The following is a 26,330-nucleotide window of genomic DNA, read 5'->3' on the forward strand; positions in this document are numbered from 1 at the left end:
TGGCTTTTGCTTATCAAATGACTCTTGAGAAGTCATCCCTGCTGGACAGGGCGGCAGCTCAGTGGTGAAGCACCTGCTTTGCATGCTGAATCTCCCAGGTTCAATTCCCCAGGCTGAGAATGCCGTCTGTGTGAAAAACCCAAATAACCACAGAATCATAGAGTTGGAAGGGACTCCAAGGGTCATGTAGTTCAGAGCCACCGCCAGTCATTCCAGACAACACTGAGCTAGACAGAGTAGTATTCTGACTTGTTATAATGAGTACATCCTAATGGCTCCCCACCCCCAACCGCAGCTGCCCAATCAAGTTGCAACCCAGGAAACACACGATCCTTTTTTACAACACACTGGCAGCAAAACAAAGCCAACAGCGCCTTCTTCTTTCCAAGGGTGGTGAACCTCAGGCCAGGTAGTGGTCCGTTGCTGGGTTGTAACGCATCCTTGAATTGTGACATCGCCTCTTGCCTTTCCTGGATGGGAATGGAGAGGATCTCTGTGTTCAGAAACCTCAGGCTTGCACGCGGCTGGAATGTGACCTATTTCTACAAAGGTAAGAATCACACCCAGTTGCTTCACCCACTTTTTACCTCTCACCCTGCCCACTGCTGCCACGCTGCTGCCTGCTAAAAACATTTTTTTGGGATGAACCTAACCAGATATGTAGAATGTTGGCATGTGCTTTTATCTTATCAATGACTTTAATTATTTTTGAATGTTTTAAAATAGCTGTTTTTAACTCTCTTTTTTACTGATAATTTTATTGTTCTATTCTTTTTGTATACCACTTTGAGGTTTGTAAAACAACAACAACAACAACAACAACAACAACAACAAAATAACCCAAGCGGTATATAAATTTTATGAAATAAAAAAATGATTTTTTAAAATTTATTTCCTGCCTTTCACCCAAAGGTCCCAAGGTGAGTTACAGCATTAAAACCCAAACATTAAAAGGAAACTTTTAAAACAACTTTTTAAAAAAATGTGCAAATTGTTTTCTTTCTTTTTTGCACAGCAAAATGTTCCAGCTAGAAAACGCTTGAAAATGTTCAAGTGATATTTGTGAGCATGCTCAAAATAATATCCAGCTTGGACCAACAGCAGAAAACAAAGTGGGGGGAGGGTGGGGGTCTGGCTCACCTGATGGGCCACTGTAGGAAGCAGGATGTGCACTAGGAAGCATATGTCATAACAAAAACAGGAGTACCCCGATCACAAAGCAAATAAGCAAAAGTAAATCAGCAATTGTTTTTAAAGTTCCGCCTAGAAATCATTCCGAGCAAGTGAACCGATCCATGAGAGAAAAAAGAAATAAAAGGTTTTTTTAAAACAACAACAACAACAGCAACACAAACATTACAGCTTGAATACTAACAGAGAAACAACCTTTCTACTGTATAGGATACCCTCAAAGGCTGCAGAAACCAGCTGCAAAAATGCAGAGGAAGACTTTAAACGTTGGAGAGTTCCCTCTGGTGGCCAGCACCAGAAACAATACTTTGTAAAACAATATTTTTTCCAAACCCCAACCACACCCCAAATAAGCAACTGTAAATGTGGGGGAGGGCGAGTGAGAGCAAAGCCCTTCCCCAAGGCAGTATTATGCTTACCAGGTGCTCTGAAAGGCCTCTCTGTAGTGTTTGAGCTCTGATTCTAATTTCATACATTAAAGTCATCCTTTTGATGTCGCAGTTCTCAAGGGATGAAAAAAGCATGGGTAATGCAAAGGTATGCCATTTCCACCACCACAGCCCCAAATTGAGAGAATATTTGCATCTAGCAACATCTGACCAGGTATACTTTTCACTAAACCACATTCATATACTGTTATTTCAGTGAACAAATAAATGAGCTTATATAGAAACATTTTTTCTTGGAAGGGGGGGGGAGGGACTTTGTAAGATCAAAAGATGTCCTTACCAACAGAGCCTGAAAGCAGGATAACTACCCTTGTAAACTCTGGCCTAGTTCACTGCATCCGATTCATTTGTTTTAAAATTATTCATTCATTGAAGTGATAAGCACTCACAGGTACAAATGCAAAACCAGTGTACAGAGGGGGGTGCACAAGAAAGGTCAGTGGGGAAACTGCTGTAGGGCGAGGCTTTCATTGATAAAATAAATGCAAATGACAAGGTTCGGTCAAGGAAGAATAATTATGATTCCAATGAGATTCCCCCCCCCGCATTCTCAAGAATAACAGAAAGCAATCTGTTCTCAAAATGGATAAAACAGGAAATATCAGTTTCTAGTGGATAAAGAGCATATCATTTATTATTAATGAAATTTGTGGTTCAATTGCAACAAATACTGAGCATTTAATACCAAGTTTTCCGTCAATAAATGCATCTCCTATGGAATGCAATACTACTTGCCATCACTTGGGAGACCCGACTGATGCTTTATTTATTCAGTAAGAATTCCAGCTTTGCTTTTCAGTGTGACCTACTGCATTCTCTACTCACAGACAACCCATGCACATTAATGGAGCTTCTGCTGATGCAGTGCTTCAAGGATCAGACTAGTGTAATATATGAATTTATTTCTCAATCAACGAGAACAGTCTTTGATAAGTGCAGTACAGTCTTACATCTCTCTGTTCAGAAGCAGCCCCCCTTTAATTCAATGAGACTTACTCATAGGTAAACATGTACTGTATAGGATTTCAGCCAGAATGGTACAAAACCACAAGGGGAAAAAGACCAAAGTCTAGGGGATAAAAAGAAAGCACAGGCAAAAACTGTTATTCATTAAGTCTCTTGACTGCCTTGACTGTGACTTCACTCTTGAGCTGTTCCACACACACACACATCCAAGCAACTGGATTAAAGGACACATGATGCTTAAGAAAGCTGTGAAATCTCCTTTGTTTGAAACAGCATAGCAAAATAACATCTGTATTTCTAACAGCAAAAGCCCTCTGATATAAGGAAAGCTGTTAAGAGCATAACTTTCAGTTCCATTCTGGAGTCGTGATTTTGTCTTTTATGGCAAGTACAACTAAGAGAAATACTGAAATGATCTAGAACGAGATTGTCTTTTACTAAAGGTCACACCAGTCTTTTCCATTAATGCACTTCTGTTACAAGCACATTGTCCCTGGTTCTCAGCATGAACTCTACATAGCTTTGGATACAGGAGGAATACAAAGACCCTCTTGTGTGGAATGTGCTCTAGTCTAGTGCATTCATTGTGCAGAGACGGGAGAAATGTTCTGCTTATGTCAGTGCCCTGCAGAGACTGGAGAACTGCTGGTGCTGCCGTCACTGGGCACCAAAACCAGGGCACAGATTGTCAGAAATCAATACCAACACATACAGCGACTTGAAGACACGCTGTGAAGTTCAGTAACCTCCAAATTCAGGACATCAACCAAGTGTGGGCTGTGAACCTCATCACACCTGGTTTCTGTTACCCTAAAGGAGGTAAAGTACCAAATTATCTCCTAGGCCAGATCCACATTGCAGCCCCTGCATTTGCAAGGCAGGGTTGCCTTGGGGATTTTTGAAAATGCAATTGCTGCTCGCCATGGAGCACATTCATAATTCGAGTCCATACTACCTGCCACTGGGAAGCACAATAAAAAGTGGGAGGATCTATGTGGCATTTGAGATGTCTTTTTTAAAAATGATGTACTCAGGGTTTATAGACTGCTTGATTGTAAAAGCAACAGCAACTTCTAAGTAGGTTACCAAAATATATCCCCCCTCATCACTGATTACATGGACTGTTTCTTTCCATATGCCTAATTCTCTTTCCCATGCCATACCCTGGCAGGGCGAGCCATTCGGTGTGTATCCATCCATTCAAGGCAGCAGCAAGCACAGAGTGAATCAAAAGGAGGCAAGGAGCAATACCAGTCTTAAAAAACACCAGCCCTGAATGTGGATCAGCCCCTAAAGTTCAAAAAATAATCTATCCCAAGCTTGTAAAATGGAACACAGAAGCTGGGTTTTCAACCAACCAACCAGCCAATCAATATCCAATGCATAGGGTACCTTAGGAAACAAATTTATCCCCTTAAAGCAGCCTTCCCAACCTGGTGCTCTGCAGATGCTTTGAACTACAACTCCCATCTAGCGGGTGGAAGCAGTACAACATAGCTATGCCAGTCACATTAAATCACCACCGTATTTTAAAGACAGGAAGAAACTCCACTGGTAGGATTCCAGCCTAAATGAGGACACACTTTCTCCGCACCTTGTGCTACTGGTTGAAGCACATGCACGATAAATGAGAAGCAAATCACATCTGAGAAGTAACATGATTTATGCAATTGGCATTTAGCTATAGATCCATGGTACTGTTAAGCAATACTTCAATTCCTTCAAATATGGACCAGTTGGCTAGCAGTACATAAACTACCAATTATGGCTGCAAAAGAACAATTTCAATAGGACATGGATGGGATCCTAACAGACGCATCACGGGAAGGAAGGAAGGAAGGAAGGAAGGAAGGAAGGAAGGAAGGAAGGAAGGACTTTCTTGAAGTGGACTGTGCCCAAGTAAGCCATAAGGAAAGTGTTGTGTATTCATATATAGGCATATATTCATATGTCAGGGGTTATTCCTCCCTCGGTTTAACCAAGTGATATCTAAAATATGCCAACAAAACAGTCAGTGGAATCAGACATCTTGGGAGGAAAAGAGGAATTAGTTGCAATGGCACCTGACCTGATACTTGCCTCAAGGCAATCCTCCATAGTAGTCTACTAACTTTGACGCAGTACAGTAGTCTACTAACTCCATAGCAGTCTACTAACTTGTTTGAGGACAGCAGTCTGGGTGTCCTAAAAGTACCACATTTAAGGACGCCAGGATTTAGAAATGTTCTTTGTTCTTTGAATCCTAACTAGGTTTTTGTGAATGGAGAGGATCCATTCACTGATGGGACCCGGATCTAGTGCATGATTCTGCTGGCAGAAAGGGGCAAGGCATTTTCTCCAGTTCTTCATTCCCATGTCTCATGCTGCTTTGGAGAACCGTCCAAACAAGGTTTTCAGGACAAAGAGGGGGGGGAACGGGACTACAAGAGGAAGGAGAAAATTACTGAATGCCACTTCCCCTGTTCTGCTGACAGAAGTATCACATGAGTGGAACTTTGCTCAGAGGATGCTTCCAACAGCAGGAGTAAGCTCAGGAACCCAACCTTTGTAAAGAGACCATTTGGTGGATTCATTTAGGCAAGATTAAGGCAGATTTCATTTCCAGCATTTTGCAGTGCCATTTTGAGGAGGAAGCAGAAGTTCTGTTTTAAGATTTGAGTTCCCTCTTGCTTTCTTCATCCCAGTCGAAGTCTAGGGTGGAATCATCAAAATCGGCTATTGAGAACAAAGTTTTTCCTGTGCCAGTGCTGGCTCTTCCCAGTTCAAAGCACTTCCGTGAGTGCCCCATGCTATTGGAGGTTTGGGCCTCCAATGGCTCCCTCTGTCTGTCCCTGTCGTTATTGGTGACATGCAACAAACCTGGAGACTTTGGCTTTGATTCAGCTGATGGCTTGAAGGCAAAGCTGGCTAATTTTGCCAGTATACTGGAGCACACTTTTTTTGTGTTCGCACCATCTGCTACTTCCTCTCTCATTCTTGCCTTTTTTGTGGAGGAAGGGAGTGAATGATCGTTTTGCTCCTCCTCCTCCTCCTCTCTTTGGTTATCACAAGGGAGTTTCTCCATTCTATTATTTCCCACCTTAGTATTCTGTTCCTTGCGGTGTTCCTCAGGACAGTCTTCTCCCCTTGGCTTCCCCACTTTTGACACAGTTTTGGTAGAAGTGTGAGGGCTGCAGACAGTATCAGGCAACTGGGCATGATTTTCATTTTCGGAAGGCCAAGGAAGCTTTGGCTTCTGCTTACACTGAAACTTAGCTAGTTTAGCAGCCGCAGGTCCCAAATCTTCCAGGATTTCAAGTTTAGAACTTCCTGCTGCACCTTTATTTGTTTGGCCTCTGTTTCGCTTTCTGGTTGAAGTAGCAGACTTCTGTTGCCTTAAAGACGCACTGTGAGGTGAGGAAGCACCCGAGTCTGTTCTGGGGTGTTGTGGAACAACGGCTGGACCAGGAGAAAATAAAGTTGGAGAGCAATCAACCTTAGGATCTGGGGTACTTGCACAAAACACATTAACTCCTTCAACATTTGCCCTGCGCCATTTCTTAGAGGCCCTTTGAGTAATCACTAAATCAGGTGAGGTACAATCCGCTGCATTTGGGCCTTTGGCACTTGCTCCTGGAGGGAAGCTTGTGGTTTGCTTGGCTTCACTTAAGTCATTTCTTTCTTTAGAGCAGGGTTTGTAGTGTGGGTCTTTCAAAGACGTTCTTGCAGTTGGAGACATTCTTGCAACTGGAGACTCATAAATGCTCCATTCAGCTTCAGTGTTGCTGTCCGTCATACTGTCAAACCAGCTCAAGCTACTGTCCTTGCTGCCTTCACTGGGTTTGTCCCATTCTTTTGTTACTCTGTTATCATCAGATGTCTGGCTGCTTGGAAATATTGGATGCTTATCAGGTTGCAATTGTATATTATTGCCCTCTTGGTCTGAATGTTGCGGATGAGACATCTGTTCCGATTTCTCAAGTGTGCGATTGTTTGAGGATGCCTCTTTGGACTGCAGAGACTGAGATGAATTTTCATTCTGCAATCTGCAAAACAAAAACAAATTATTATTTTTTTACAAAAATAAACTACATTTCCCCCTTCCCTGATCCTATGAAATGCAGGATCTGCTCCACCTATGTTTGGGTTTACAGCCCTAATTATTTATTCTGATTTTGGTAAGCATATAAGTAAATGAAAGCAACTGTCTAATTACAGAGTTATTATTCGGCACCATGCATCTTCACTTTGATACCCTGGACAGTAAGTTTCTTAGTGGCCATCCTATGCTACTGTCTATTGCAATAGCACACGTGTTGCCTGAATCCACTGTGATTTACAAGGGCTTTTTTTTTGCCTCCTGTATAAATGTTTATCACCTGTCAAGTCTTTGGAATTCTTCACGCAGAATGTCCTGGAGTTCCAGCTTCTCGAGGATCAGTTTACACTGCATTCGATACTGCTCCAAGGGATTTTCGGGAAATGATGTGTGCAGGGCATTGGCACCTCCAAGGAGTGCACCTCCCTGCAGGAAAGAAGAAGGGAGAAATACAATGCAAATGAACTTTAATTAGATATGTCTGTGTGTAAACTTATATGCCGTTAAAGGGGTTATATAACACAGCACACAGATTGGGAGGTTTTCCAGCACTGAATAAAACTGCTTTCAAACTAACCCTGTATCTTTAGCTTATAAAAACAGGCATTTGCACCCTTATTCAGTGCAGCATGTGTGGGCACCACAACACTCATGGGGGCCTTCCATTCTGCCTGCACAAGGCTCTCCTCCTTCCCTGATGCCTTGCTCACCATCATGGTTTCAGTAGTGCTGGTGGTAGAGCAGTAGAAGCAGGAGATATTTTATTTACAGGCTCAAATGTACAAAACTGAGGCCTAATGTTAGGAATTGTTGAAGATTAGTTCTGAGATGTGGAAGAGCGTGGTCTCCTCGTTGTGTTGTGAAGCTTGCTTCCGGTCACGTGTACTACAAAGAACTGTTTCAGCTGCCAAACTCTACATGGAAACTCACCTGCATTGAAGACTCCATCACTGAAACCACGGTTACTGCATCTTCCACAGTCACAGTATCTCTAAACATCAACCGAGCATGTGCTAAAAACAAACAACAACAACAAATGTTGCTGAAACTGATGAGCAGATGGTTGGGTTAAATTTATTAAATGCATATGCCACCCATTTAGAAAGCTCTAGATAGAAAGCGATAATGGAATTACAGTAGCAACGGTTTTTGATTTTAATCTTTAAAAAGTACTGTTGCACACCACCCCAACCTCTGAGCGCTGCGAGATTCCAGGGGTTCCAGGCGCTTACTTGCACCCATCAACTGAAGCACTACTTACCCATATTAGGGCTCCCGGTGGTGGGTGTAGTATTTAAAAGCCTCTTAATCCATGTTACAACTCACACATTTGCAAGCCAGAGTGGCCATAGCCTAGCTACAGCATACAATATATAGGGCAAGGAAACCCTATATATGCACGTGCTGCTGCACTGGATAAAACCCTTTTAGAGATTCACCATACTGAGTGCAAAACAGAAACAAGCATTTGTTGTAGCCCCTGGAGCATTCAAACACACATTTAGGAGTTTAGTCTAACCAGCTGCATAACCTGGCTCCAGCACTGCCACAAACGTTTCCCAATTTATTTCGTATGATGCAAGTGCTAGAAAAGGAAGAGGAAACCCAAGCTCTCACCTTCAGCTAATCGTATCAAACTCTCTAATAAGCGGATGGTGGTTCGCGCAGCGTTCCTGCAATCGCTCTGCCTCTGCATCTGATAATAGCGGACAAGAATCAAGTTGCTTTCATCAGTCAATACCGGCTGCAGGTTCTTTATAAGGCAGAAATATGTTTTCATTTTCTCCATAGTCCACAGCTTTTCAGACACACTTGGGCAAGCTGCATGAGAAGAGTTTGCAGAAAGAATTGCATTAGCAAAATAAGACACAGAGTAGAAATCAATAGACTTCACAATGACTACACCGCTGTTGGCTCCAACCCCCTGGTGCACTTATTCTGCATGAGCACAAATGGAGATATAGTCTAGGTAGTATACAGATTTAGATATATTCTCTATAACTGATTGCAAAAGCCACTGCTACCTTTGTTTTCCAGTATGAATGAGGAAATTATGCGATCCCATTCTTCATTTCTTGTATCCAGCAATACCAGGACAAGGTCGAACCTGCTAAGGAGAGGGCTCCCAAGGGCGATGTTCACAGAGACAGATTCGTTAGGGTCATACTGCCCCTTTGGATTGGTTGCTGCCAAGATAGTGGTCCTTGTGTTCAGCTTGCACACTAAACTGAAGAGAAACGTGATTGATACTGACACAGAACTACGTTATACCACCACCACAACCCCCCTGCCCAAAGAAACACTTTTGGGTCCTTTCCATTTTGAACCGTCCCTTCAGAAATTTCACATAGGCTGAACGGATGAGAGAAAAGATGAGGTGACGAACTAGCTTGAAAGGTTTGCGGAACCTAATGCAAATAAAGTGTGGTTTGGGATGAATGTGATGAACTGCAAATATAGGTAACAGATAAGATCAGGAGCCAGCAAGGAACCCTGTCTGGACTGGAGGCCACATCTATAATTTTAAATTGGCAGTAGACTAGAGTTGCTAATCAGCCAAAATTAGATCAGTAAACTTGTTTTGTCAGGTAGCTAAAACTAAAGTCTGAAAAGCCAGTTTTAAAAATCTGAATACTCCAGATTCTGCTCATAACCCACCCAGCTCCATCCTCCTGCCTCTTCTACAATCTACCAGAAGCTCTCACTACGTAGCATAACCGAGGTAGGGAGGGGAATGATTTTTTAGATCAAAAGTTGACAATCTTAACACTGGGGGGAAATTCCATGAAAACTCTCTTACACTGTTGTCTCTGCCACTTGCATGCATGCATGCACACACACACACACACACGCCTGTTTGATGCACAGGCATGTCTGTGTTCTTCCACTTGCACGCACACTCATAAATACACAGATGTTTGCAAATATACACAATTTCTCTATACAAACAACCACGATCATAAGAACGGTGTCTATAACAACATTTAGTATGGTGCAATTCCTCCCCCATCCCTTAATTCATTTGACCTTGACCCAAGGTTTGTTTTCAGAGCTACAGAAGGGTGTTTTGTCCAAGTAAGCATAACTCTTTCAGTGCAGACATTTAGACAGCTGTTCTAAATCTGACTTCGAAGAGATCTATTTCTAGTTGGTGCCATCTTTGCTCTTACCTCATTGTACCGAGAGGAAGAAAGTACAGCACCAACAATCTTAGCTTTCATATTTGTAGTACATAACATGGGAAAAAATATTTTGACTCTTAGCCAGTAACAACAGAGATTCAAAAAAGAAATCAAGAGTTGACCCCCCCCCCCTGTAATGCCTTAAGGATGTCTAAATATGGAAGTGAAAGGTTGCAGCCCCAGAACACATACTTGGAATGGAGGAAAGGTCTAAAATTCCATCTGCAGCACAAAACAACTGTTTCATTGCTCTCCTGACTAAAAATGGTTTTCCTTTTTTTAAAAAACAACACTGAAAATAGTATCCGATAATGGTCATTTAAAAGTTGTGTATATGTCCAGTCTAGTACTGGTACAATAAGATGCAAACATAGTGCCAAAGAACATTATTCACTCCCATTTTTGTGGCTTGTAAAAGCTGAACAAGTACACTTAGCTCTTGCATGTTTACTCAGAAGCCAAGCCCCACTATGTTCAATGGGGAATGCTCCCTAGTAAGGTAAAAGGTAAAGGATCCCTGGATGGATAAGTCCAGTCAAAGGCGACTATGGGGTTGCGGCGCTCATCAGTTGTAGGGATATGTTTCACCTCTTCACTGCGGGAAGTTGAGAAGGTGGTGAGGCAAAGAGGGAACGAACAGCCAGTCAACAGAAGCTGGGTTTTTCCCTACCTGGTAGAGGTCTGAAAATTGATGGAAGTACTTAGCACTCACTGCAATGGCTAATACCTTGTCATATAGTGAGAACAGCTGAAATTTTGGGATTTGCTGGGATGGAATTTTATACTCGCTTAGCTTTCTGGTTTCATGTATATTCCTGGGTATACGCCAGTTAGGCTGGAAGCAGATTAAAAAATAAATTCCCCAGAGAGTTTGAAAGAAGGTCCATTGCTCTTTCTGCTTTCCCTTCTGGAAAACAGACTGCAGGTTTCTGGTTTCTTTGAAAACCTGCAAAGTTTGTTTGAGCAGACCCTCATGCAACAACAATACAAGAGTGGTGAAATAAATTAGCATCCATGGCCCTTAAAAAAAAAAGATTTACCCAGCCTTGGCCACACTGATGGTCTGTTGTTCCATTGCCTCGTGAATGCTGGTTCTGTCGTGTTCCTTGATGCTGTTAAACTCATCAATACAGCAAAGTCCCCCATCAGCCAGCACGAGGGCTCCAGCCTCCAAGTTCCACTCTCCAGAGTCTTTCACAGCAGTCACTGTTAAACCTTTGGAACAGAAAAGTGTTGTTTGAGCAACCCTGGCTCAATCTCATTTGAACAAGGCTTAACAAAGGTCAGCCTAAAACAGGCATCCCCAAACTGCGGCCCTCCAGATGTTTTGGCCTACAACTCCCATGATCCCTAGCTAAGAGGACCAGTAGTCAGGGATGATGGGAATTGTAGTCCAAAACATCTGGAGGGCCGAAGTTTGGGGATGCCTGGCCTAAAATAAGTAAAGGTGACAGTAGTACAATTTCCAGTGAAGACAGACCTGATGCAGCTAGTGCCTTTTGTTACCATGAAACCTCCTCAGAATTCCCTATGGAAGTTTAGTGTTTGTTTGTTTTTATAAAAAAAATCATTTTCTTAATTAACAAGGCAAAACAACAACTTACTTACCCAAGTACATGCAGATTTATTTTTATTTATTTTTAAAGAGGTGGGCAGCCTGCTTGGAGCATGTGTGAGGGGGAAAACTGATGGAGAAACTAGTGTTATGAGTTTTTTTTTGGGGGGGGGGGAACAGTAGGCTGTATGCTTGAGCCTCCTTCTAATTTCTGGATCCAGACAAAGGCCAGAGTTGAGTGTTGAGTTATGTGAACTAGCAAGTAGAAGCAAGGCTGCAAGCTGGGCAGCTGGGAGACAGAACCATGCCTGATTTCTGTTGGAATACAAGGCTGTGGCTATGAGAGGAGCAAGACCATTTGGGGGTGTTAATGCTGTGAACCTCTACATGTAGGCTCAGGTTGAATATATGTGTAAGTAAACCATATATCATAGAGACACCAGTCTCCACTGTCTCTCATTCCAAAAGAAACACAAGCCCTGAATAAGTGCCTGGAACCCCCGTAATCTCGCACTGCTCACGAGACTGGGGTGGCGTGCAACAGTAACACTGATAATGTATACCTGTCATTCAAAATGCAAACCAAGGATGGAAGCCAGACTCATACTTTGGCTAAGGGACCTCCTGCAAGTTCTCTCTTTACATTACACCTGGTTGCACCCTAAATCTGGTATCTTATCATTCATGATATTCTATAGTATAAATAGACTAATGGAAAATCAATTCACATTCATCTGTTAAAGGAAACTTGAAATTCAGTTGCATTTATGAAAGAGAGCACAGTAGCAGTGCATCCTTCTCTCTGCTGCTCTGGTGGTTTCTTTTTGAGTATGTTGCTGTCCGCTGAGCTACGCAAAGGGTGGGCAAGTTCTGGTGCAATGACCGTTGCACTTATCAACAGCTGTGGATTGCACTTGTGCAAGTAAACACCTAGGATGCTGAACCAGGGTAGTAAGTTAAAGAGGTGCAATTGCGCCATTAAAGCTTTTTATGTCTCACATGTGTGCAGCAAGAAATGAAACCCGGGACTTCCTCCTCACATTGTAATTTAAAAAAGAGCTGGCCTGTGAGTGACAGTGCCTTATAAGTCACATGTCCATAAGCAACACAATGACATGATTAGAAAGAAATGTTGTAGTGCAAGAAAAAAACCACTAGGTGGTTCCTGTAATCGTCATCCCTAGTTTGTCCCTCTGGGGGTTCCATAGAGGCTTCCTGTGCGAGGCAACAAGCAAACACAAGAAAACGCCACCTATCACTAGAAAAGAAAGACTGCTCCTGTTACCAACTGCCTGAATCCTATCTTTCCACAACACCACAAAAAACATACCAAATGTTTAAAACACCCAGTGAAAAGGTAATTAGCAGTAACAATAAGCTGAGCAGCAGAAACAAGACAAAGGGATAATCAAGGCAATCCAAAAAAGACCTCCAGAAGAGAGCTACCATGGTCTGGCATCTGCAAGTTAGCAAGAAAACAAAGGCAAACTAGAAAGTCCTACAGTTTTGATGCCCTTGCAGAGAAGGCCCTGGCTCATGTTGCCACCCACTGTGTTTCGGAAGGGGAGAACACACCAAAGCAGGGCCTCTAGAGCAGTGTTTCTCAACCTTTTTTGGGCCACGGCACACTTGTTCCGTGAAAAAAATCACGAGGCACACCACCATTAAAAAAGTTAAAAAAATTAACTCTGTGCCACCCTATACTATAATTATGACTGTAAGAAACACTTGCCAAATATTGCTTTCCGGCGGGTCAGTGCTGTGTATTGGCGCCCGCCAGGCTCGTTTGCACTGAGCTTTGGGAAAGAGGAGGAGAAATATTGCTTTCCGGCGGGTCAGCGTTGGCTATTGGCAGCCGCCAGGCACGTGACAATGCAAATCGCCCTTCTCGTCGCCGCACGTCGCGGCACACCAGCCAGCGTCTCGCAGCACACTAGTGTGCCGCGGAACAGCGGTTGAGAAACGCTGCTCTAGAGGTGTCCACAATAGGGCATTAATGCATATGTGGACTGCTGTTTCCATGTGTGTGTATGTTTGTTTGTGTGTGTATGTACATAAGTACAATTGTATGCCTCCCAAATCTATCCTGATGTTTCACATCCAAAATCCGAATTCAGTCTGTGTGTTTTGGACACAGTGGAGGTGGGGAGGGAATGGCTGCCACTTGAAAACATCATGTAGACACCACCAAAAAATCAGAGACACAAACAGCTTCAAGTGCACATTAGAATTCAGTGTGGACAAGCCCTCTGAGGAGGAGCCTCAGCCCACCATTTATTTATTTTTGGGGGGGGGGAATCAACATGGGAAGCACCACTTATAAGCAGTGTTTTTTCTTTCCTTTTTTCTCATCGCTTCAATTACGCTAAGACAAGTTCACTTCTCTCTAGCGTCGCTCGCTTCGCTCTCCAGCCCTTTCACCCTCCTCTGGTCCAGCAGGTGGAGCGCCAGCTAAAGCTTCCCACTCGACTCGGGCTACGGAAGCCCATCTTGCTCTTTCGGGGAAGCCTCGGCTGCAGGAGGAGGGCCATAGCTCAGCGTGCAGCCAATCCGCGCCAGCCCTGCCAGTTAACAGAGCAGAATGGGCTGTAGTTTAGTGTAACAGGAAAGCTGCAAAACAGTGTGGAGTGCTCTCGGTGCAACATTAAAAAAGAGAGAGAGAAAAATAAGAAAGGGGAAGACAGAGAAGGGAGAGTTTTTTGGTGGTGGGTTTTTTGGGTTTTTTTTAGCAGCCCAAACCTCAAAGTTTCCTAACTCTCAACGTGCTCGCTTGCCGGCGCTGGGGTTTGCGTCCTGCAAAAGGGGAGCCCCCTGGACTTTTCTTGGGCTGCGGTAACACGCCGCGACTATTGTTTGCGGGTCTCCCCTCCCCCCTCCCCGAAATATGGCAAAGGTTCAGGTGAACAACGTCGTGGTGCTGGACAACCCTTCTCCTTTCTACAACCCTTTCCAATTCGAGATCACGTTCGAGTGCATCGAGGACCTGTCCGAAGGTGAGTGGATTTCCTCCCCCCCCCCCGGCGCTGGCCAAGCCCTTTCGGGCTTTTCCCCTTCCCAGGCTTAAAGTTTGCAAAGGCCTCGCTGCTGCTGCTTGCTGCTGTTCCCTCTCCTCCACCGCCACCTCTGCATCTGGCATGACGGAAGGACGGTGGGCTTTGCAGCCGTCGCCTCCTCCTCTCCCACCCAACCCGGCAGCGCCCGCACCGTGCGCCCAGCTTCTCCGGTCTTCCGCTCACGAGGAAGGGAAACCTTTAAGTTGCAAGGAACTTGTTTGAGCGCTGGGAGCAGCCATGTTGCCAGCATTGTACTGCTGCTGCTGTGTGTTGGAGGGGGTGGCGGGGCGCGTACGCGAGAGGAGGAGGGCTCAACGGAAACACCTCGCACGCTTCGGGTTGGTGTGGGGGGAGGCGAGCCGGGAGAGGCACAACTACCCAGTGCAAAGGAACCAAAGGGGTGCTATAGGTTTGGGGGGGGGGCTGAGAACACCTGCAAGTTAAGTGGTTTCCACTCATCCGCTTTTAGTGCTCGCATGAAGGGGTGTGTGTGACATGTTTAAAACGCTTTAGAAAAACAACAACAGAATTTTAACGATGCCTTTTTAAAAAAGGCCTTAAAAGTACTTCTGGTACTACTTTACGTTTGCATAACTTTTTAATTGTGACACCCCTTTCAGACGGAAGTTTCCTTTGGGGAACGCCCTGGAGGTTTGTAGTGTGTGTGTTGTTTTTCGTCTGGATAGCCTAACAAGCCTCTCTTCGGACCTCCACTCTTGCCCCTCTCGGGGTAGTGAGGTCAGCAACCCTTTCCCTACGAGAGTTAGCTGGCAACTTCTGCCCTCACCCTTCAGAAACGTCTCTGCCCTAGGCAGGCAGGAAGAACAAATACTTAAAGCCTCTTCCAGAACTTGCTATCCTAACCTACTGTCTAGTGAGAAGTCCTGTTGAATTCAGCAGGGTTTACTCCCAGGTAACAGGTTAGGACCACAGCCTCAACCACTAAATATTACGAAGTCATGCAGTAATTGAGCAGAAGGCTACAGTTGTCTAGATTAACACTTAAAAGTGCTAGTAATGTACAGTATTGACAAACCTCTTCAAAACAATTTTTCAGTATTGTAAAACATTTCCTTGGAGGTAAATACTAATTATTTTCAGTCAGCCCTGCTAGTTTTCAATATTTGCTTTCAAATAAATGTAAACATCATTGAGTTAATGTCAACTGGCTTTACTAATGTTAAGAGACTACAATGATTTTTTGTGTTTTATTTTAGGTAAAGCAAAAGTACTAAAAGGCTTTTCTTTTTCTAATGTAGATTTGGAATGGAAAATTATCTACGTGGGCTCCGCAGAAAGCGAGGAGTACGATCAAGTTCTAGATTCAGTTTTGGTGGGCCCTGTTCCTGCAGGAAGACATATGTTTGTATTTCAGGCAAGTCTGCTTTTAAACATTTAGGAAATTCTAAAACATTGTGTGTGTTTATGTTCAGATGGCTACTTTTGCCACAAGCAGTCACAAATTACATGTGACTGAAGATCAGTACTGCTCTTTGCTTTAAAACAGGCACCCCCAAACTGTGGCCCTCCAGATGTTTTGGCCTACAACTCTCATGATCCCTAGCTAACAGGACCAGTGGCCAGGGATGATGGGAATTGTAGTCCAAAACATCTGGAGGGCCGAAGTCTGGGGATGCCTGCTTTAAAAGGATAGAAAATGTTCAGTAATGTTTAACCCAAGGCTGGACAACTCTTCCTCTGGGTGCTGATTTTTAACCAAGAACATGGGGACATACATACCCAAGCATGTTAGCTATTCATCATAAACAGTAAGTTGGCTCTGCTCTAGAAGAGAGAGAGTTGCTACAAAAAAATCTCTTCTGGGAATAGAAGGGAGGGAAATACTGTATATGGGGTAATAAATTTAATTTCAGTAGGATTTTTTTTAGTGTTTTAGAGGAATGGTTTTCATGCATTTTTCATGAATACAGTAACATAAGCTATGTGCATGCAATCGTAGGTAATATTTTGGTCATCAGACTTGCAACTGCTCACACTGAGTATGAATGAGTTAGATATCACCAAACTTTTCAGGGGAGGCTGTGTGTCCTCCTGCTTTCTGACGTGCAACTGGTGGATGTGCAGGATATTGACTTCTTTGTAAATGTGCCTGGGCTCTGGAATTTACAACCCTAGGGGGGCCATCTAGCCCAGTCTCCAAATCATCAAGAGGGCTGTAAAGGATTGTCATTTTTGTAGACGGCTTTTAACATTATCTGAACCCATGAGTTAATTGTTATGTTGCTTCTGGTCACCTCCTTAATTGGCGGCAATATAGATGCATACATAAAATTTGTGAGCCTCATTGGGACCTCCGTGGGGCCAAAAATCTGCCCAAAAATATTAAGAGCACACAATGCTTTTTGGGTGGAGTGTTCTTTAGGAAAGGAGAAAACAATGCATTTAGAGGCCACTGAACACTTTGTGACTTGCAATTGCAGCACAGAATGCACTTCCTAATACACTTTAGTTCTGTGCATCTCTCCGCAAGGGGATTATTACAGTGTTATGTAGTTGCATTTGTATGTAGCTGGTTTTAACCATGGTGTGTTCAACAAGCCAATATTTTGTTTCCCCAAAGTTTGATTTGTTACCCAGTGGCTCTTGCCTTGTGCCTCTGTAGCTTGGTGTGTGTCTAGTTTGGAGCTACTAAGCAGACCATGGTTAGGTAAGGCTGCTAGGCTCAGACAAGACAAACCATAGTTAAAACTAGCTGTGGTTTGTACGCCAACAACAAACTGGCTTCACATAATGGTTTGTTGTCAGGAAAAAAATGATTAGTCTGCTGGGCAGGGTTCAGATATTTAAATGAACCATGGCTTAACATTATGTGCAGATGGGTGGGTGGGTGTGAATCCACACAGCTAAAAGCTGTGGTGTTTGCTCTTTTGGGTAAAAAATTAAGGAAGTTTGGGTACAACCTGGTTTGTTTTACTAAAGGAAGTCCACAAAAAACCCCACTAGTAACAAGTTAAAAGACCTCACAAAAATAAAATGAGCTTGGAATATAACTAATCTATACCAAGGAGCTGAAACAATTACAGGATGGTCCTTGACTGAAAACCTGAAGATTAGAACTTTTCTGCTTCTTAGTTCAATTGGCATCAGTAAGTACTGTGTCAAATCTCTTATCTTGTGAGCATAGTGGTTTCCAAACAAAAAAAGTGGGAGAGCTTTGGTCAATCTTGTGTTTTGTTTTGTTTTTTGCTGCAGGCAGATGCTCCTAATCCAGGACTAATTCCTGATGCAGATGCTGTAGGAGTCACAGTTGTGTTAATCACCTGCACCTACAGAGGTCAAGAATTTATTAGAGTTGGCTATTATGTGAACAATGAATATACTGAAACAGAATTGAGAGAAAACCCTCCAGTAAAGCCAGATTTTTCTAAGGTAGGAGTTATTACGCTTTGCTTATCTATTAAAATCCTATTGTTACCTAGAATTAAAATGCTAAGAAATAAATCGGCAAGTCAAATTTTAAAAAGAAGTTGTCCTGAATTTGTTCTAAGACTGCTTCAGAAGTCAAGAGTATCTGATGCAACTCCAAAATGTTGATGTGAATGTCCTTGTTTTGCAGCTCCAGAGGAATATTTTGGCATCTAACCCCAGGGTCACAAGATTCCACATTAACTGGGAGGACAACACTGAAAAACTGACAGATGCAGAGAGCAGCAACCCAAACCTTCAGTCACTCCTTTCTACAGATGCACTGCCTTCTGCTTCAAAAGGATGGTCAACATCAGAAAATTCACTAAATGTTATGTTAGAATCTCATATGGACTGCATGTGACCCGACTTACCTTTCAGTGCTATGTATGTGTTAGGATGTAGACAGCACAGAGACACACATACACACAGATACACACACACCATCACCAGAAACCATTTCCCGGGAATTACATATTCAACATGTGAAGAATTCATTTTAAAAAACCCCACATTCTGTAGAAAGTTTATAAGGAAAAAGTATTTGAGTGGATGTATAAATAAAAATTATTTTTAAGTAATTCTGAGGGTTTGCTTAGTCCATACTAAGTATATTATTAAAACATTTATTTACCGTATTTTTTCCTCCCCTGCAGGCTGGGTGGGGGTTGAGGGAAATATAGGAAGTTAGATATCTCATAGAATAGTTGGAAGGTACCCTGAGGATCATCTATTCTAGTCCAACGCCCTGCAGTGCAGGAATATGCAGCTGTCCCTTATGGGGATCGAACCTGCAACCTTGGGGTTATCAGCACCACACTCTAACCAACTGAGCTGAAGAAGTTAAATCTACTACTTGTTTAATACATATGCAAGACTATTCTAAACAGCCTCTGTTTGGAAAGCAGGAAGCGTAGCATAAACCACAGCTGCCTTTTCAAGGCACATACGACTTTAACAACACGATTTAGTCCAGCATCAAAACGTTTGTGTGGAATACTACTGTGCGTGTACTATGAGGTTTCCCCCCCACCCTTCTCACACGCGCTGTTCGTGGCATGCCATGCAGTGTTACCACAGAAAGAAATACTGGGCTAAAAGGTTTGTGCTGGCCTAGATGCATGTGCTCTTGGATCATAGACACTAAACTCAAATCCTCCACTGCACCAAAATAATAAGTCATGCACATTACAGTAGTCCTCATCAAGCAGTAAGGCTTACAAACGCTTATGTGTAAGTTGTGGCTTAAAATATTTATCAGCCTGCCAGCCACATACTTGGTCTGAGACCTCCCACACACTGGCCCATTGCATGAAACATGATGAATAGAATTTAAAGCAACAGAAGCTGAAGGCGCCTGGGACAGCATCAGGAACCCCCCAAACTACAATTCCCATCATCCCTGACCACTGGTCCTGTTAGCTAGGGATCGTGGGAGTTGTAGGCCAAAACATCTGGAGGGCCGCAGTTTGGGGATGCCTGCTCTATATGCGCACAAGTGTGATTATTTTATATTTGATGCTATATAGTGTGGGAAGAAAGGGGAACTGAACTCCTGGGCCAAACAAGATCCTAAATGTCTCGCTGGGAGATAAAAGTGTATTCTTAAAAAGGTAAAGGGACCCCTGACAATTAGGTCTAGTTGCGGACGACTCTGGGGTCGCGGCGCTCATCTTGCTTTACAGTGGTGCCTCGCTTAACGAATGCCCTGCTTAACAAAATTTTCGCTTAACGAAAGGTTTTTTTCTAGCGGAGGTTACCTCGCTAGACGAATTCGTTTTCGTCTAGCGAATTGCGGTTTCCCATAGGAATGCATTGAAATTTAATTAATGCGTTCCTGTGGGCAAAAAAAATTGCATTTCAATGCATTCCTATGAGATTCGCTAGACGAATTTTTTCGTTATAAGAAAAGCCCCGTGGAACGAATTAAATTCGTCTAGCGAGGCACCACTGTACTGGCCGAGGGAGCCGGCGTACAGCTTCGGGGTCATGTGGCCAGCATGACTAAGCCGCTTCTGGCAAATGCAGAGCAGCGCATGGAAACGTTTACCTTCCCGCCAGAGTGGTACCTACCAGTATTTATCTACTTGCACTTTGACGTGCTTTCGAACTGCTAGGTTGGCAGGAGCAGGGACCAAGCAACGGGAGTTCACCCCGTCGCGGGGATTCGAACCGCCGACCTTCTGATCGGCAAGCCCTAAGCTCTGCGGTTTAACCCACAGCGCCACCCACGTCCCGTATTCTTCTTAGGTCCTCGCAAAGAGAAAACACAACTGGGCCGAAATATTGGAAAAGGTTCACTGTGACAGATGACTAGTCCGTTTATTCCGGTTCTGCCCAACTGGCAATGGCCTCCTAGGGTCCCTACACAGCCCTGCTCCATGACACAAAACTAGAGATAGACGCCCTGGGTTCATCCAATGCAGTTGAACTTCAGGAGATACGGGACAGACAAAAGGAAGTATTGTAAAATATAAACTTGGGGGTTTGCTACAACAGGGTGTGAAAATATGGTCCCCAAGCTAGATGGCTTAAAAGGGACTGGATTAAAAATTGAGGATAAAGGCTATGTGGCAATAAGGTTGAGTACCAGCAGATGGGAAACTGGAAGAAACCTACTGACCTCATGTCCTGCTTGTGAGCTTAACCATAGCTATTTGCCCACTGTGGGAACAGAATGCTAGACTAAATGGACCCTCAGTCTGAACTAGCAGAACTACTCTCATGTTCTGAAGAGTCCTTTAAAATTAAGAGCTTGCAGATTAAAGTTAGGGCATCCTGTGTGCAAAGCACATCGAGCCTTCTGGGAATAAAAAGACATGTTTTGTCATGTATAGACACATCAGCATCTTGAGGTAGGACTCAAAACTCAAGTCCTGTTTCCTACAGAGTGCTTTTCCCTCAATGAACTATTACCAAGAGTTATATTGCATGTGAATACCGGTAATACTAAAAAAATCCACTCCTTCATTACAACCTAAAGATGTAGATATTTTCAGAAGGTAATTGTCAACTGCCTCCTCCCCCAATATAAACAAAAATTCCAACTGCAGTTGAATGTGCATTTGGATGTCTCCTTTTACCTGCACTTGTGGATCCAATTCCTGCTGTAAGTACAGAACGTGGAGTAATCTTTACTGCGTATTTCAGAAACTGAGATTTCCCTGTTCCAGGATCACCAACCAGTAAAAGATGTGATTCACCTTGCAGGGAAACAAATGCACAAGTGTTTGCTAAAGCAGCATTTTAGATTAATTATTCGGTGCAAGGCCAATGAAATAATGGAACACTAGAAATATGATGTCATCATGCCTGCCAATTTCCAGTATTTTAAATGAAAAGCCTTATTTTTAATCCTGCTTTCCATGAAAAGATAGTCACAAAGTGGCAGTTTTATCATATGTGCTTGAATGCATGTACACTCACAAAAACAGAAGGATCTCACCCACCTGCCCTGTGTGCTCCATCTGCTCTGACCCCTGAACCAGAAATGCCCACATGTATTGAATACAACATGTGTTGAATGCTACCTGCATACTGCAACCCTGATACTGAACCCTGGATACCAGGATTCAGATTACCATTCACCCATGAAGATCACTGGGTTACCTTGGGCCAGTTGCAGGATCTCAGCCTAACCAACCTCACAGGTATTGGCAAAATAAAATGAAAGTGCACCACCCTGAGCTTCTTATAGGAATATATTATTTTTTAAAAAATGTAACCCCAAAATTTGCTAAGGAAGGATCATGTGCTGAAAGGTTTATGGAAACGTCCTAGAGACTAATTGCCTTTTTTTGTTTGTTCTCATTACAATTATGCTTTTATTTTATTTTCGCTTATTTTCGCTCACATTCAAAAACCTCTTAGGATTATATCCAACTACGCAAGTGGTGACATTTACTGCCCAGCACACAGCACTTCTGCCCCTCCACACAAGGAAAAGCAGTTGGCTGAAAATTCTACAGTAACAGATCTAAGAAAAAATGACAGGCAAGTATGGAAAGAAAAGACTGGAATCAAATTATTTGAAGTTTCAGGCTGTCAAAACATACTGGCCTTGCTCCCATGTCACTTCAAACCATGGTTAACTATTGTTTAAAGATGAACACAAAGCATGCTGGTGCATAGGGCTAAAATTGCAGCTGCTTTGCTGCTACTTCTGTGTTGTCGGCAGCAAAGCCATGGTTTCACTAAGCATCATGTCCAAACCTAGACTCATCTTTTGTTTCTCCCCACACAACCATGAGTGGTAAGCCACAAACAAACCTTGGTTGTAGCTCAGGGTTTATTTCGAGAGCAACAAAATGAGTCTGAGTTTAGATGCAACACGCAACAACAGAAGGGGTAGAAGAGCAAGGTACTCGCAATTGTAGCCTAATGCACCCAGCACATTCACCTTTAATCATAGTTAACTATGGTTTACCACAGAGGTCGGCAACCGAAGGCCCATGGGCCATTTCCAGTCCATGAGCTTCCTGGAATCGGCCCACAGCTGTTCTGTGGATCAGCGTGGGGATTCTGTGCTCTTTTTTCCCCCCGTGGCGCCATTTCCCCCCTCACTGTAGGGACCGATTTCCAGGTTGAAAGAGCGCCAGAAATAGCATGTGCCATGCGCACGGGCGCTCCTTCGTCCCAGAAGTGTGCTGGAAATAGTGTGTGCGCACATGCAGGCACGCATGCTCCGGCCCACCGAGAGGTCTGCCGGGGAGTGGACCGGCCCAGTCTCAAAAAATGTTGCCAACCCCTGGTTTAGCATGATGTGTGAACAAGGCTTTTGTGAGATTTTGCTCTTTCCCCTCCAAAATCTGGTCAAATATTTCTTTTAATGTTATTAACTTGCTGTTGGATTAATTAAATTTAAAGAAGTCATAAAAAAATATTTTTAAACTACTACGATAAGCATCACAACAATGTTATGACAAAGTGACACAATCCTGTGAAGTAGTAGTCATACCTCATGTTACGTCCGCTTCAGAATGCGTCTTTTTGGGATACGGATGCGCCAAACCTGGAAGTCCCAGAACGGGTTACTTCTGGGTTCAGCATGCACACATGCGCAGAAGTGCCAAATTACGTAACGCGCCTGCGCAGACACGGCGCTTCAGGATGCGGCCTTTTCAGGTTGCGAACGGGCCTCTGGAACGGATCCCGTTCGCAACCAGAGGTACCACTGTACAGCAAATTTAAAGCTGTCTTTGTGACTGTTGGTATTGTTCCTCAAAATGTACAACATACAGTTGCTTTCTAGAGTTTTTAGGGATATGATAACTTACGTGAGTGTCTTTCACCGGACTACTTTATCAAGAAAGCACTAAGGGATTAAAAAAATCATACGATGGCAGCTCTTTTATACTGCAAGTGGTATAGTAATTTAGCCCAGTGTAGTGATAAAGGAGACAGGTCTATAGGGGGCTGCGTGTATTTAAAAGAGGGGATAGGTTTTATACATACTAACCTCTAACCCGAGTGCCTGCAGCATCTGTTCTCTGTACACCCCCTGCAAGCACCATGGCTACTGCCAACTTCACAAGATACAACCCAAAAATCTGAGGGCACAAGCTTGCTAAAATGTCATTTCTCCCTGAAAAGAGGGGAGGGAAAATAATTAGTTCAGCTGATAACAAACTGTATCTGATCACACACATTTCCCAAACAAATGTCTAAGATACTACTCATTTGAACTCCTTGCTTTATAGTAATAAACTATGACAGGTGAATTAAAAAATAATGATGATCAGGTGGCACTTTTGTAAATACTGGTTTGTTGTGAGAATGGCCTCACAAGACGCTGAATAGAAAAAAGCCCAGATTCAGTGTTTTCCAGTCGGCAGTGATACTTAGAGAGCACGTAGAAATTGGATCAGTAGCAGATGGTGTAGTGGAGAAGTGCTGCTCATTCATGTTGCTGCTGCTTACTGGGAGGTGGAAGGGAATGGTGGCAGCAAGGTTGGCACGGTGTGGAGCTAATTCAATGCTCCTGCCAGTGCATTTGCACCATGCCAACCTCCATGCTGCCTCACCCCTCCTCCTTTACCTTCCCATAAGCAGCAGTGATACAACTGACCAGAGGTCAGGTGACCGGAAGCACTCTACCATGCCTTGTGCTACTGGAATAAATGAGATGTATAGCTTTAGTGAAACACCTTTATTATTATTCCTCACGGGCATACTCAAAGGGCCATAGAAGTAACACAGACTGGTTCTGACTGTGAGAGCTCTGACAGATGTACAGAAGTCTCCCATCAGCAAGAACATCCTTAATTTCAAGCAAAGGAAGTTTTGAGCAGATCAAGTCTCTCCACTTAAATGAATGGGGACCTTTGCACAGGCAGTGGTACAATGTGCATATTTGACTGCACACAGAACTCTTAGTTTCGAGTAAATATTTATTACCCGCATAAAAGCCAGCTCCTGGCTTCTGCCTCTGGGTCACACAAACAGAACCAATAAATAAAGTAGTGTGGCTGTCTGTCCCTAGGGCCACTTCTCCCTTGCACAGACTCTAGGACAAGCACCCCCAAATTTGGCCCTCCAGATATTTTGGGACTACAACTCCCATAATTCCTAGCTAACAGGATCAGTGGTCAGGGATGATGGGAATTGTAGTCCCAAAACATCTGGAGGGCCAAGTTTGGGGATGCCTGCTCTTGGATGTCTCTTCCCCATCCATCAACCTGAATAGTCACAGCACTGCTCCATCATTTAAAATGAAAGTTACTAGGAAATTCAATTAGGCACCATTTATTACACACTAAGCAGAAAACTAGCTTGCGTCCCTTTTTCTGTTAAAAATGTCGTATTCTTTCCAGTTTTCTCTGAAATCCTTTTTTTTCTCTGACGAGCTGCAAAACTCACTTCATGATGATTTCACTGGTAGAGAGATGTGACAGAAAGAATTCTGCTTTCTGATGTACATATTATTGCAGTGCACCAAATTACACATTTTCAACTTGTACATCCCCCCCGTCAGTTTTAGCATAGAAAGCTCAACCACCAGTACCAATTTTGAAGAAGAAGAAAAAAAAGGGGGGGGGTTATCTCTAGAGTTCTACCCTAGAGCAAAGGCCAAGGAACTACAAATCCATGGTGTTCCCATTACAGAAAAGTAACACAAGACAATGATAGGGCAGGTTAACTTTTTCTAATTAATTTTCTAATTAAAAACATAGCATTGTCTGTGAACAGAGAGGTTGTTCACACAGCACACCAAGACATCAGAAGGAATAAGTAGTGTATGCCTCATAGATCCACATCCTACTTTATTTATGAGGCAGCTAACAGGCATATAAAGTCATGCTAATATAGACCCCCTGAATGAATAAATAAATAAATAAATGTCCCAATGATTTTACTAGCACCACTACTAGTTTATTATGGTCTTACTCTAACTTCTTCTTGTATTCTTGTTATTCTCACTTAAAGTGTTGTACAACTTTTTGGACAGTACAATGTACAATGCTGTTCAACACATCATCTAATAAGACAAAACAACAGACCAATACTGTACGTTCTGATGTCATTTTAACCTATTGATATAAAAAGTGCATACAGTGGTACCTCGGTTTATGAATAGCCCTGTTAACAAACTATTCAGTTTACGAACTCCACAAAACCAGAAGTAGTGTTCCGTTTTGCGAACTTTACCTCGGTCTGCAAAAGGAAGCAGAATGGCGGAAGGGCACCGGCAGCGGGAGGCCTCATTAGGGAAAGTGCACTTCAGTTTAAGAACGGATTTGGTTTAAGAATGGACTTCAGGAATGGATTAAGTTCGTAAACCGAGGTACCACTGTACAACTAAGTTCATAATAGAACTTGCAATAAATTTGCTATGAATTTATTATCTGGGAGAAAGCTTTGAAACTATGTGTTTTAGTGCTTTTAATGCTCAGAAACAATAAAATTCCTGATGCCAAAGTATCTTGATGAGGAAAAATGCTGTGAGCATGAAACAAACAGGAATCAAATGTGCACTTATTGAGTAAACAACTGACAGCGCAGGTGGGTTTTGCATATTTAGGCATGGCCCAACTGATAGAAAAGTCCAACTGCCCTCCATAAAAGCAGGCAGCTTAGAAATAAGACCTAACAAAACAGGCCTAATTGTGAATACGGTATGCCCCCCCCCACAAAAAAATGGTGTGTTAGCATTTATTCATTCCACTAATCTGTTATATTCTCTTTTACAAACCTGCTAAGGGATCGCTCCTATGTTTTCTCCAAAAATCTTCAAATTCCTTGCGGACCTCCTCATCAATTATAACACCTAACATCTGCTCGTTGTTTACTTGGATGTAATTGGCCTTTAAGACAATCTCTACATCACAACGCGCATCCTGGTGAAAAGGTTTCCACCTCTGCATTACTACTCCATAAACTGTTATGTCATCACCTGAGGAAAGAAACATGAATAGTCAAAACAATTATCAC

At 43.1% G+C, this 26,330-nt stretch overlaps 2 protein-coding genes across 2 annotated transcripts in view; one reads left to right on the plus strand and one right to left on the minus strand.

Moving 5' to 3' along the window:
• Positions 1-1,955: 1,955 nt before the first annotated feature.
• The window catches only part of MCM9 (minichromosome maintenance 9 homologous recombination repair factor), a 35,205-nt gene continuing 10,830 nt past the window's right edge, over positions 1,956-26,330 (minus strand). The window contains exons 5-13 of the mRNA XM_035109177.2: positions 26,092-26,292; positions 23,359-23,484; positions 20,984-21,103; positions 10,907-11,081; positions 8,709-8,911; positions 8,302-8,505; positions 7,615-7,697; positions 6,965-7,110; positions 1,956-6,631 (exon numbers count right to left, since the gene is read on the minus strand). Coding sequence (XP_034965068.1) covers positions 5,254-6,631; positions 6,965-7,110; positions 7,615-7,697; positions 8,302-8,505; positions 8,709-8,911; positions 10,907-11,081; positions 20,984-21,103; positions 23,359-23,484; positions 26,092-26,292 — 2,636 coding nt within the window. The 3' untranslated portion in view covers positions 1,956-5,253. The remainder of the gene's footprint in view (positions 6,632-6,964; positions 7,111-7,614; positions 7,698-8,301; positions 8,506-8,708; positions 8,912-10,906; positions 11,082-20,983; positions 21,104-23,358; positions 23,485-26,091; positions 26,293-26,330) is intronic.
• Positions 13,993-19,445, plus strand: ASF1A (anti-silencing function 1A histone chaperone). Its single transcript, XM_060272651.1, has 4 exons — positions 13,993-14,414; positions 15,734-15,853; positions 17,692-17,864; positions 18,052-19,445. The coding sequence occupies exons 1-4, from the start codon at positions 14,306-14,308 to the stop codon at positions 18,262-18,264; spliced, it is 615 nt and encodes a 204-aa protein (XP_060128634.1). The 5' UTR covers positions 13,993-14,305; the 3' UTR covers positions 18,265-19,445.

Source organism: Zootoca vivipara, chromosome 3 (assembly GCF_963506605.1).
Source record: "Zootoca vivipara chromosome 3, rZooViv1.1, whole genome shotgun sequence".
In the NCBI taxonomy this organism is placed as follows: Eukaryota; Metazoa; Chordata; class Lepidosauria; order Squamata; family Lacertidae; genus Zootoca; species Zootoca vivipara.

Coding starts and splice junctions, on each gene's coding strand:
- ASF1A (XM_060272651.1), top strand. CDS start 14,306: ATGGCAAAGGTTCAGGTGAACAACGTCGTGGTGCTGGACAACCCTTCT. Junction 14,415..15,733: donor CATCGAGGACCTGTCCGAAG/GTGAGTGGATTT, acceptor TTTCTAATGTAG/ATTTGGAATGGAAAATTATC. Junction 17,865..18,051: donor TAAAGCCAGATTTTTCTAAG/GTAGGAGTTATT, acceptor CTTGTTTTGCAG/CTCCAGAGGAATATTTTGGC.